At 44.6% G+C, this 12617-nt stretch overlaps 1 protein-coding gene across 4 annotated transcripts in view; it reads left to right on the top strand.

The window, feature by feature from the left end:
* LOC113008059 (mitogen-activated protein kinase kinase kinase kinase 4-like) overlaps window positions 1-12075 on the top strand; it is a 104728-nt gene extending 92653 nt beyond the window's left edge. For all 4 annotated transcript variants that reach the window (XM_026145201.1, XM_026145199.1, XM_026145198.1 and 1 more), the window contains 6 exons: window positions 6713-6847; window positions 9013-9113; window positions 9276-9425; window positions 9519-9678; window positions 9991-10130; window positions 10851-12075. In XM_026145201.1, the coding sequence (XP_026000986.1) occupies window positions 6713-6847; window positions 9013-9113; window positions 9276-9425; window positions 9519-9678; window positions 9991-10130; window positions 10851-10934 (770 nt within the window). In that variant the 3' untranslated portion in view covers window positions 10935-12075. The remainder of the gene's footprint in view (window positions 1-6712; window positions 6848-9012; window positions 9114-9275; window positions 9426-9518; window positions 9679-9990; window positions 10131-10850) is intronic.
* The last annotated feature ends 542 nt before the right edge of the window (window positions 12076-12617 follow it).

Below are 12617 nucleotides of genomic sequence, written 5' to 3'. Positions count from 1 at the left end.
CGCGTTCAGCGGGAGTCGTGGATGATGAGCGGCGATAAACTTGCGAAAAGCAAGTTGTGCTCAACTCTACCGGTGGATTCTGACAGCGTGGAAAAGTGTGCAAACATCCACGATCACCAACGGATTTCGAAGGGCTGGACTGCTGCATGATGAAGAGGAGGACACCGCCACGGCCCTTCAGAGGGTGTTCGACTCCGACACTGACAATGACAATGAGGATTATCTTTGGTTTTGAAAGTGACAACGAAGGAAAGAAGCTGAGAGTGGATGACGAAGCGATCCTGAGCCTGTTCGTTTCCGACACTGGAGAAGAGGACTTTGGTGGTTTTAGTGGGCAGGAAGATGGTGGTGAATGACTGACTTTTCTTCTTGTTAAAGCCGTGTCACTGCACCTGAGCCTAAAAGGTAGTCCGAATCTATTTTTCTGGTGTGCTGTAGGTTACTGTTATGTACTACATTTGTTACTCATTTATGAAGCACAGCACATGTGCAAATATGTACCCATAACTTGTTTTTCAAAATATTAATAAAAGGGGTGTGTCTCCAAACAGCCATCTCTTTCCTGACAATTCGCTTTGTGCATATTCTCTTACATATGATAAGTCAATATTGAAACACCTGCGGCTTTTAGTCAGGTGCCGCTAATGTATGTACAAAACAGGATTTTCCCCTGATTTTAGCTTGTGCGGCTAATATTCAGGTGCGCTCTGTAGTCCGGGAAATACGGTATTTAAAATTGAATCTTTGCAAAGCTGTCTTTTATGTTTAGACACAACACTGGCACATCCCAGGAGTTAATGCTTTTTTTCATGCTTGAATGATTCACCGACCAGTGATAAGTAGCTCAACAAACAAACTCAGCAAAGCAGCAATTTCAAAATCCTACATTGTCTTGTTTCCAGGTAATTGCATTTACAAGATTTCCAGAGAACTTGACCTCTGACCTTGAGGTCAAGATCACTGAGATTCAAAGTCGTCTGAGAGTTTTAGCAGCTACACCTATGGTATACATTTGAAGCTCCTACATTGCCTTATCTTGAGTTATCGCCTTCACAGACTTGGGTGTCGTTGCTGCCTGCCTAGCGGGGTGATGACAATACCCAATCAGCCTTTTATGACTAAGGAGTAAAAGTGAAAAATTTGGCTGCTTGGAAGTAAAATATTTAAAAAATGAGGGGTGGCTCAAGACTTTTGCACAATACTTCAGTTTGTACATTATGTGGCCAAAAAATGTTCACTTTTCTGCTTGTTCAGCTTAGTCTGCTCAGTATCTGTTTGACCGTCGTTTTCTAGTTTGCTTTCTACTTTCGCACATTGAAAGAGCACCCGCACTCGTACTTCTCCTTTCACAATTTCCCAAATGCACAGAAATGACACAACAGATAATCTGAGTGAAAAGGATATTGAGTAAAACTCTGTTAGCTGAAACCACGTCATGTATGTGCATGCTATGTAACATTGACACACAATTGAGATTTCCATGATGGACGGAAACGTTCTTCCATGTAACTGATTTGCAGTAGATTTCTAGGAGACAGTGTGACAGAAGAAAATTACCAAGATTTCAGCACTCATTACTCTGCAAAATGTTACTGGGTCTTCATAAATCCACTATTATAAACACATTCTGACTAAACTCATAACACAAACACTTACTAGTAAAAGCTCTTGAGTGATTACTCACAGCTTTAGCTGAAAAAGGGACGTGAATCTTGGATAATATTCAAGTTAGGAGTATGAGATTGGAAGTGTGGATTGTAAAAGTTTCCACATCCCTATAAATAAAGGCACATTACAGAGCCGTGAAAAAGTACTGGCTCCCTTCCTGATTTGTTATTTTTTTTGTATATTTGTCACACTTGCATGTTTCAGATCATCAAACAAATTTTAACGGTAGACAAAATGCAGGTTTTAAATGAAAATTTCATGTTCATTAATTCTCAATAAGACAGATTGTCCGAATAATTCAGGGCTACTTCTGCTCTTCCTAAGATCTGGTAGAAAATCAGATCAACAACACGACATGCTGTCCTGCACAAAGGAGAACGAGAACTAGCTCACAGAAATGTTTGGGTATCATTATATTATATATAATCTTTGTTAACTTTACCACAATATAAAACACTTTGCCATTGCTACGTGTCTGAAGCCAGAGATCAATTGTATTGTTCCACAATCAGATAATATGTAAGTTGAACTTTTTGGCAGGCGTGCACAGTGCTGTGTTTGGAGGAAAAAAGGGAAAATCCACTGCAAAGCAAAGCCAAGGCCTCAGTCCAGACATGTTTGAAACTCTAAAACTCCACCATGCAGACATAAAAGACATGCATGTTCTTGTGTGCTCTTCAAGAATTTGGTCATAAATGAAGTGACACAGATGCAGGAGAAAGTTTTCTTAATATCACAGCTGTATTTTTATATAATCGAGGCAAAACAAAACAGGAGCACCAGAAAGACAAAAAACAAAACACGAGTCCAGCACCAAAAAACAATGAAATGAAATACACCATAGCCAAGAAAATGGAGTCCAAAACAGAAGAGTTCAGGGGGCCGACAACACAGGAGCCCGAACAGTCCAGGGGGGCGACCGTGCGGACGGCAACGGCAGCGACGTGGAAACAGTCCGGGAGGCCGACCGTAAGGAAGGCAACGGCGACGACGACAGCACTGGTCCGGGGGCCAGCCGTGCGGAAGGCAACGGCGGCGACTCAGGCGAAGGGGGTCCGGGGGCCGGCCGCGAGGAAGGCCACGGCGGCGATGTGGAACCAGTTCAGGGGGCCGACCGTGCGGTCGGCAACGGCAGTGACCCAGGCGATGGAGGTCCGGAGGCCGGCCGCGCGGAAGGCAGCGGCGCCGAAATGGACACAGTTCAGGGGGCCGACCGTGCGGAAGGCAACGGTGGAGACTCAGGTGAAGGGAGTCTGGGGGCCGCCCACGACGGCGATGGCGCCTGGCCAGTGGCCTAGAAAGTGGCCGTTTAGCTGCAGACCCAAACGAGGCTGGACCAGGTGACGCTGAAGGCGGAGACACGGAGGCTGGGCCAGGCGAGGACGAAGACACGGAGGCTGGGCCAGGCGACGCTGAAGCAGAGGCTGCAGCTGGCGTGGATGATGAGGCTGCAGCTGGCGTGGATGATGAGGCTGCAGCTGGCGTGGATGATGAGGCAGAAGCTGGACCAGACGAGGCTGACGGCTCTGAAGCTGGACCAGACGAGGCTGAAGGCGGCAGCGTGGAAGCCGGAGACGGAGGCGCTGCAGCCGGCGGCGTGGAAGCCGGAGACGGAGGCGCTGCAGGCGGCGGCGTGGAAGCCGGAGATGGAGGCGCTGCAGACTGGACGGATCCCTTTGACCCTCCAGCGACGACAGGAGACGAAGGCCGGAGCGGTCCTACGGACCCTCCAGCAGAAGTCATCACTAAGCCAGCAGTCATGGAGGCCACTAGCTGACACAAAGGCGACTGGCAATGCACTGAGCACTGGCTCTGCCCAGGCAACGCTGACATGGTGCAGTTCTCAGGTGGCTGCTTAAACTTCAGGGGTCCAGAATCAGCTGGGGACTGAGACCTAGCCTCTGGGGAAGCCCTGGAGCGGCAAACTGTGCCAATGGCGGCTAAACTATGAAAAGCACCTGGAGTTGAAATTAGACTTTCTCCCTGCATGGAGTGAATGAGTGAAACTGGTAATACTGGAGGTGCAGGGGCCTGAACTGCAGGTGACACTGGAGGCTCTGGAAACTGAACTGCAGGTGACTCTGGAGACTGAACTGAAAATGACGCTGGTGACTCTGGAAACTGAACTGAGGGTGACACTGGAGACAGAACTGAAAGTGACGCTGGTGACTCTGGAAACTGAACTGAGGGTGACACTGGAGACTGAACTGAAAGTGACACTGGTGACTCTGGAAACTGAACTAAGGGCGACACTGGAGACAGAACTGAGAGTGGCTGCTGGGCAGGTGATATGCTGTTCACATAATCATCTGCCGCACAGAACACCGCCCCTGAATGAACAGTCACACAGTCCGAAAACGGAAAAGAGTCCTCACTCACCACAGCCGGCGAAATAGAAGCCTGAACGTCCGGCTGTGGGGTGGCGCGCCGGCGGCGCGATCTGCGTTTCCTCCCCGCAGCTGGCTCCGACGGGCCGGGCAAGATCACATCCGGCGAGTCGGGCAGCGAGGCAGGAGTGGCTGAGAGAAGGTGAGGTGTGTGCCGGAGAAAAGCCTGCATGGTTGGAGGAAGCGATTTTAGAAGCCATGGCAGGCCGGAAAAGAGCCGTTGTAGCCGGTTTTCAACGGTGCGACGAAGCTCGTACGGAGGATTCTCCAGCCACAGCCCGAGGAGGATCTCCACATTGTAGCTGATGTCATCCTGGAGCTCCTCGGACGGATTGAGTGCCGCAGGGTCCATGCTGGCCGGTTCGTACTGTCACGTCCGGTGTGGCAGACGTGTGGAGTTGTAGAAAGGACCCAAAAGGCGGCAGCTCTGGTGCAGGTGAGTATTTATTTACAGGAGTGGGTACAAACAGCAATGGTGGGTGAACATGAAACCGGAAACCTAAACTGGGTAAAACTAATAAAACAAACCAGAAACGAAGATGCAGGGAGGTCCGGGGAAATACATACGGAGAGACCGAGGGGAAACAACACAGACGAACCAGCAACGACTAAGACAGAAGACAAGACTTAAAAACACTCAGAGAACACAGGGAGATCACACACACAGGTGGGGGACAAAACCCAGAATAATAATAACTACTAAAACATAAACACGGAGTCACAAACTCCGGATCATGACAACACCTTACCTTAAATGTAACTTTTTATTTCAGGTTAGGTTGGTATTAGGGGTGGGTTTTAATAATCGATTCATCGATTAAAATCGATTCTGGCTTGGATAACGTGATATCAATTCATTAAAATCCTGAATCGATTTTTTTTTTATATAAATGTATTTTGCCCAAAATTCCAGAATCTCAGGTGAAACGTCACAAAATTTCAACAACCACCAAACATTTAAAACAGTAAATGAGAGCAGGTACACGGCTTCTGCACAAAGACGTAAACGCAAAGCCCGGACCCGCGGATCAGAATCGGTGAGATGTTGCCTTTCTCACCCGACGGCACGGACACGCTCGGGGCTGAAAGCCGACAGCTCGCTGATTCTGATGTTTCGGCGGGTCCATGCTTTGTGTTTACGCTCTTTTTGCGCTGATTCTAAAGCTGTTAGTTTGATCTCTCTGTGGTGAGAATAAGGCACATTTTTAGTCACACTCACCACAACAACAACCACACACACCTGAGTCCCTGTGTTTTAACCCAGCGGGCGTGATTATGAATGCCGTGCAGGTGCGTCCGCCCTCCCTGCACAGCACCGCAGACCACGCCCCACCACACTCTCTCCAAACAATATTGACCGAACCAGCAGAAGAAGATCCAAACTAGGCTTCACATAAACATCGTCATGGATTCCCTCTTACTTTTGCTGTTTTGCTTCCACCACAATAAAATCACACTTCATGCACAGCTCTCTCTCTCTCTCTCTCTCTCTGTACTTCAAGAACAGTTTCCCATCTAAAAATCTGTTTTCTGTATTATTTGCTTGCTTGTTACGCACAAGTCTACCGTTATTTACAGCGCTGTCGGCCGATGTTTTTTTTTTTTTTCCTTTTACTTACTTCCGAAAAGAAAACCTAATTTCTGCCGTTCAACAGGCTTCTGAACAAATTTAAACTTTTAAAAATTATACAAAATACAAAACGCCGTGTCTCTAATGAAACCGCTGTAACGTCAGAGGTGATGTTCATAAGTTGATTAAAGGTTTTCTTTTGTTTTTGATCTACTGCAGAATATTTTTATAAAATTCCAGGCCAGGAAAATCACCTTCATGTTTTTCTGTGTTTTATCTTCAGCTACTTTGACACAAAGGCCTCTGCTGTGATGCTCACACCTTTGATAAAGTCTGGAAAGTGTCAGCTTCCCTTTTATAGATACAAAAATATGTAAATGTACTGATCTGAATTATAATATTTCTGACTGTCTGAGGCAAAATTTCCCAGATTCGAATCGAATCGAATCGTGGATCGAATCGATTCAGGACCTTGTGAATCGGAATCGAATCGATTCTAGAAATCAGTGGGATACCCAGCCCTAGTTGGTATGTGCTAGTAAGTGGGATATGGGAAAAAGGGACCATAAGTGATCATATATACAGTAAGGGCAACAGATTTGGATTATGTCTGAGTTTAGGGCTATTTTTTTACCTCAAATTCTGGAGTCGTTGAATGAATCATGAATAAAAAAATTAGAAAAAGCATTTTACAGGAGAAAATCAGAACCACAGTCCATGACTTGAAACTTAGAAAGGTTAAGTGGTGCAAGATAAACAAACAGAATCACTTAAAAAGAACTAAATTCATGTTTTCAAATGGTCAAGTCAAAGTTCAGACCTCAAGGCAACTGAAAAAGGCTGTTCCATCAAGATTTGATGCAGAAATGCTGCCAACCTGAAATTATTTTGTAGGATGGTGCAAAATTCCTCTATACACATACACACACACACACACACACACACACACACACACACACACGCACAACCTCATGAGTTTCAAGCAGCTTCAGACATTTCTCAGAGCCTCTGATAAGATCAACCGCATAGCAATTCTTACATTTTGTTTTTGCTCTTCTTTACTTCAGTGTTTCTCAATCAATTACAGGTAAGAAGAACAAGCTCCGTGTATACTACCTGTCCTGGCTGAGGAATAAGATTCTGCATAATGACCCAGAGGTTGAGAAGAAACAAGGCTGGACAACCGTAGGAGACTTGGAGGGATGCGTCCACTACAAAGTTGGTACGTTTATCACAAAAGGACATGTTGCATTTAAGAGTTTGGGAAGATTTCACTGTATTTATGAGCATAAATACTCATAACAGACTACCAAGGTGGTAAGTTTGAGATAAGGGCCTTCCACAGTGCAAAAGTGCAAGTGCATGGGGACAGTGTGTGTGGAGATCACAGCAGGGACTGGTGTTGTTTTTTTACTGACTTCACACCTAATGGGGGGTTACTTGCACACCACTCCTAAATGAAACTATTAACTGACCCACTCACTAGATTGCAAAATACACAAAGTCACAAAAAGAAAACCAAGAGGCCAACGTGCAGTGAACAAAGAGACAATCTGACAAGGACAAAAGGGATTAGTAGAATCTATAGTTTTTACTGATTGAATAATTACTTAGAAACCTGCTGGCAGCTGTAGACATGATAACTGGTCCCTGATATTGGTCACAGCCACCTCTTAGCTCACTGCCTGCAAAACAAGCAGCTTCTCCCCACCAGTTTTAACACAGACAGATGCTCATTCTCATGTAAAACTCTGTGAACTACTAGGAGAGGTTACTCTCTTCTGGGAAGTTGGCTGTAGCTATGCAGCTTTCTGAACAGAACAGATCCATGTACATAATACTTTTTAATTATTCAGTGCTTTAATAATTAATAAAATAATTAAAGTGATTCCCAAATTTTTCTGAGTCATGAAGACTAAAATTAAATGTCACAGGAGAAATCTCTGACCTGTCTACCTCCCCTCACCCCCAACCACTCACAGGAAATGGCCGGCTCTCGCTGAACCTGGCTCTGCTGAAGGTTTCTTCCTGTTAAAAGGGAGTTTTCCTTCCCACTGTCGCCAAAGTTCTTGTTCATCTAGTTTTGCGGTCGTCTGATTGTTGGGGTTTTCTTTGTATTATCGTAGGATCTTTGCCTTACAATATAAAGTGCTTGAGGCAACTGTTATTGTGATTTGGTGCTATATAAATAAAATGGAATTGAATTGAAACTACAAATACAAAGAAACACAACAAAACAAAAACTTTAAATTGACAGGGATCAAAAGGTCAAGGTCATGTTTATTTATATAGCACAGGGGTGTCCAACTCCAGTCCTCGAGAGCTACTGTCCTGCAGCTTTTAGATGCATCCCTACTCCAAGACAGCTGAATTAAATGGTTCAGCATGCCATCAAGGCAAAGGCCTAATAAGAAGCCATTCAAGCTGCAGGACAGTAGCTCTCAAGAACTGGAGTTGGACACTGATATAGCACATTTCCAAACAGTCCATGCTGCACAAAGTGCTTAACAATGCAAAACAACAACAAACACACTGCAACAAATTGGGAACAAGGTTGCCAAATATGTCTATCTATCAGTGTCTATGAATATCAGCCTTTAGTTTCCGCTTTGTGCTTTTCATATGTAGGAATTCAAATCGGATATGTGCTTCGGGAACCTACATGCCATTGATAAATCGTAGAATGAAAACCCTTGATTAAGTAATAATGTGGTAAAAGCATCTGAGAAGACATGCAAGTAGACCTTCCTGTCTAAAACTCAGAATGTCATTCATGATTTTATTGCTTTGCGAAGACTGGCACTTCCTGTTGGAAACTCCTATGTAGTGATCAGAGCTGTTGGCTGAGGAATCCGTTTCCTGTCCAACAGCTTTATTCATGCATGTTCATTATTTTCTTGAATCAGCACTTGTGGAAAGTACAGGGCTTTGCAGCAATGATGAGAAAATCAATATTGGAAAAGTAACATTTGTAACACTGTTGCCAAAACAGTGGGTTTATGTGGACGTAGGGGAAAAGAGCTGAGAGTGCACATTTAACTGTGTTCCTCAGATGGTTTGCAAAAAGTAAGCTTGTACCGGGGTTGGGTTTAGAGGGCATTTATCTTATTCTACATAGATGTAAGCTTTCTGTTAATTTAATTGTGCAGGCATTCTGGGCTAACCGTTTTCTTTTTAAGATGCCAGGAATTGTTGTTTCTGTGGTGCAATACAAACTGCTGTGAATATTTCAGATTAAACCCAAATAAACATCAGTTAAAATAATAACTTTCTCCCTTCATTTGTTGCAATATTAAGTTGGTAAGCAGAGATGAGCCCACACTACTCTCCTGCCCTGTGGTAATCATGCTATTTTTAAGTGATTTATTCAGATTTTTATTTCCCCAGTGAAATATGAAAGGATCAAATTCTTGGTTCTGGCTCTGAAGAACTCTGTGGAGGTCTACGCTTGGGCACCCAAGCCCTACCACAAATTCATGGCCTTCAAGGTAAATAAACCGGCCAGCTAGTTGTTGGTGCTATTGCTTGTTATTGTGCTCTTTGTGTTTTTTTCTTTTCCAAATGATAGCAATCTATCATCTCTGTGTTTTGGCAACTATCTACTGATATTAAGCTGAAAGACTAAGATTTCTGATCTGTGTGCGCCTCAGTCTTTCGGTGATCTGGTGCATAAGCCGCTGCTGGTTGACCTGACTGTGGAGGAAGGTCAGAGGTTAAAGGTAATCTATGGCTCGTACTCAGGCTTTCACGCCGTGGATGTCGACTCTGGGGCCGTTTACGACATCTACCTGCCCACACACGTAAGGACACAGCTGTAAAATAACGCACATGCTCGTTTGTTGTATGTGTTAAAAGAGGAGTCACTCTTATAATGTCTGTTGTTTTTCCTCCAGATCCAGACGAGCATCCAGTCTCACGCGATCATCATTCTGCCTAACACTGATGGCATTGAACTGCTCGTGTGCTACGAGGACGAGGGTGTTTATGTCAACACCTACGGACGCATCACCAAGGACGTGGTGCTGCAGTGGGGGGAGATGCCCACCTCAGTGGGTGAGTAACTGGGTGAAAAGCTACACAAACACCTGCCCTATAATGTTTTCTTGTCTGTCTAGGTCAGTGTTGCCCAGCCTTTTTGCCTCACAACCGTCCAAGAGCTAAAGTGTCCCTGCACCTACACCTTTACACCTGATTTTTTTTTTTTTTAAGTGGTGCTTTTTTTCTTTTAATGATTAAAAATCATCAACAAGTCGATTGTTTTAGCACATTTATGTTTGACACCTCTGGTCTAGGGATTTAAGATTTTCTTCGTCTTGTTTTTAAATAGTTAGATATCCGTAGACTAACTAAAACATCTCTTCACAGCCTACATTCGGTCTAACCAAATCATGGGTTGGGGCGAGAAGGCCATCGAGATCCGCTCTGTGGAGACCGGTCACCTGGACGGTGTCTTCATGCACAAGAGAGCTCAGCGACTCAAGTTCCTCTGTGAAAGAAATGACAAGGTGAGATTGGCATGTCAGCACCGCTGCCAGTGACCTAACCGACTCGTGCACATCTTTGGGATTAGTCAACTTTGTGTTTGCTCGATAAAAATAAAACACAAGAAAACCCTCCTCCAAGCAAATAAGACCAGCTCCTCCAACTTGACTGCAGGCCATCTGAGAAGCATCTTTTAAAATCAAACTGATTTTGTTTACAGATTTTAAGTGATGAAACATGAAAAAGGCTCCCCTTATGTCTTCAGTTACATGCAAACACACAGTGACTACCTACATCAGATGTGCCAGGTTAGCTGTGAAGCTAAATCCTGGCATCAAATTTGTTTGCACAATTTCTGTTGACTCAGCTGTGGAAGTAACTTAAGGCCGCTCTAGTTTCTCTTCTCTCTTTTTTTGGACAGTTTTTCTCTTTTTGTGGGTCTGTATTTTTGACAGCATGTGCGGTAAATAATGGGAACTTTTAGAGTACGGTAACATATGACAAATGAATGAAGAAACTTTTAACCACCCGAGTTTTGTTTTTGAGTGTTAGTGACTTGTGAAATCATTTAAGACCTCCCCAGATAATTTTATTTGAATATTCATATATACAAGTGTATACATATATATATATATATTTAAAGGTTAGGGGTTTTTAACACTGTATTTAATCACCGGCACTTTCAGTTACAACATTTGTGCTCAGATTGTGCTGAGCAGTAAAATCTCACTTTGTCTCCTCAGGTGTTTTTCGCCTCTGTACGTTCTGGAGGCTCCAGCCAGGTGTACTTCATGACTCTGGGCCGAAGCAACCTGCTGAGCTGGTAGAGGTCCACGGCCTGCCCTCTTTCTCCTCCTTCTCCTCATCTTCCTCATTGTCCTCCCCCTCTCTCTAACACTGGATCTCAGAAAACCACCATTGATGTCTTGTCAGCCCTCGGACAACCAAACGAGAACAAACACAGCAACCTACCAGCCGTCTGGAGCAGTCGACAGCAACGCCCTGTAGCTGCAGCCTTGCTGGGTCTGCCTGCGACGCAGAGACAGACGGTCAAGTCGTCGGTCCCTTCCGTAAAATCCGAAGCGACGGCTTATAACGCGCATAATGAAATCAAAGGTTAATAAATGAAAGGAAGTAGTAATACTGTAAATGTGAATTCAAGAAAAGGGAGGGGCAAGCAACGTTTTGTTTCCCTCTCAGTTTTCTTGGTGCTCATCGGATGCATTGCGATGGGATAGATTTTTGTACCTCTGCATCCTTTCCCGGGTTGGTTAGTAAGCTTGAGGTCTTCTACTACTATTGCTACCGCTATTGTTCTTACTACCACTGCTACTACCTTCTGCAGGTCTGCCTCTTGTAAGGGAGTCCCCCCCTTTGCCCCATGTTCCCACCATCCGCCCCTTCTTGTGAGCGTGGGGCTGGTGGGGCTCTAGAGTGTGTTGTATTAATGCTACAGTAGTGTGTGTGTGTGTGTGTGTGTGTGTGTGTGTGTGTGTGTGTGTGTGTGTGTGTACACTTCTGTTTGGTCCACCTACTGCTAACATGCTGGTTTGTCCAATGAGCTGGAGGCTCAGTGACAAGCATGAGAAAGGGACCTAATATTGAAGGTTTTTACCACAAAGGTCAGGTTGACAGGACTCAAACATGAGGGTGTGTGCGTGCGTGTGTGTGGTTTAAGTATAGTGTTGTATCGGACAGGCGCTTTAAAAAGAAGGGGAGGGCGGAGAGAGTTGGTGTAGGTGATGGATTTCAGAATAGTATTTTTTGAATCATTATTATTCCTTGAAGATAAGTGTAACTATGTGGAGTTAAACATGTCTTTTACCTTGTTTTTTTAATCATTCACACACATCCACCTACACAACTTGCTTGCTCTAAAACCACAGAAGTGTAAGGTGTGTCCGTATGAAAAGAATGCAATGCGGGTGTGATCCAAAATATTAAATAAAGTGTCTATGTACAAATAAAGCTTTGGGAACTTTTGTCGTGTCGGACCGGCGGCGGGGAAGCATGACGACCTGATCTTAACTCGAGAAACTTGAACTGCTGTGAATAAACAGATATAACGTGGAGAGAGGGGAAAAAATCGAGAGATAATGTAGATGAGAAAGTTTAGTACGTGTATGTGTGCGCGTGTGCCGTCAACAGTTCGGCATCGCTTTGGGTTTAAGTGGCAGAGAGGTAAACACGTGGTCGGCGGGTTTGTTTTGGCACAGGAGGCGGAGTTCCATCTTCCATTTCATGATTTCGACTCATTTCATGCTTCATTTAGAACATTTGTATGTATTCAATGCACTAAGTGTCAAGAATGTAGAAAGACTTATTACTGTGTGGTGGTCCAAGGCATGAGATGACGTTTTTGCTTTGTATCTTGTCACGAGTGATCAATCCTAGGTGTTCGGTTTTGGAGTCGAAGCTGCGGCGGCGGCAGCAGAGCCTCTGCGTCAGATGTACATTTTTCGATTCCGTATTTGTTTCGCAGCCTTCGGCAATCTGTGTGTCAGAGCCGA

Source organism: Astatotilapia calliptera, chromosome 16 (assembly GCF_900246225.1).
Source record: "Astatotilapia calliptera chromosome 16, fAstCal1.2, whole genome shotgun sequence".
NCBI classification, from domain to species: Eukaryota; Metazoa; Chordata; class Actinopteri; order Cichliformes; family Cichlidae; genus Astatotilapia; species Astatotilapia calliptera.
Note: the sequence above shows the minus strand (reverse complement) of the source record. Positions and strands in the feature narration are given on the sequence as shown.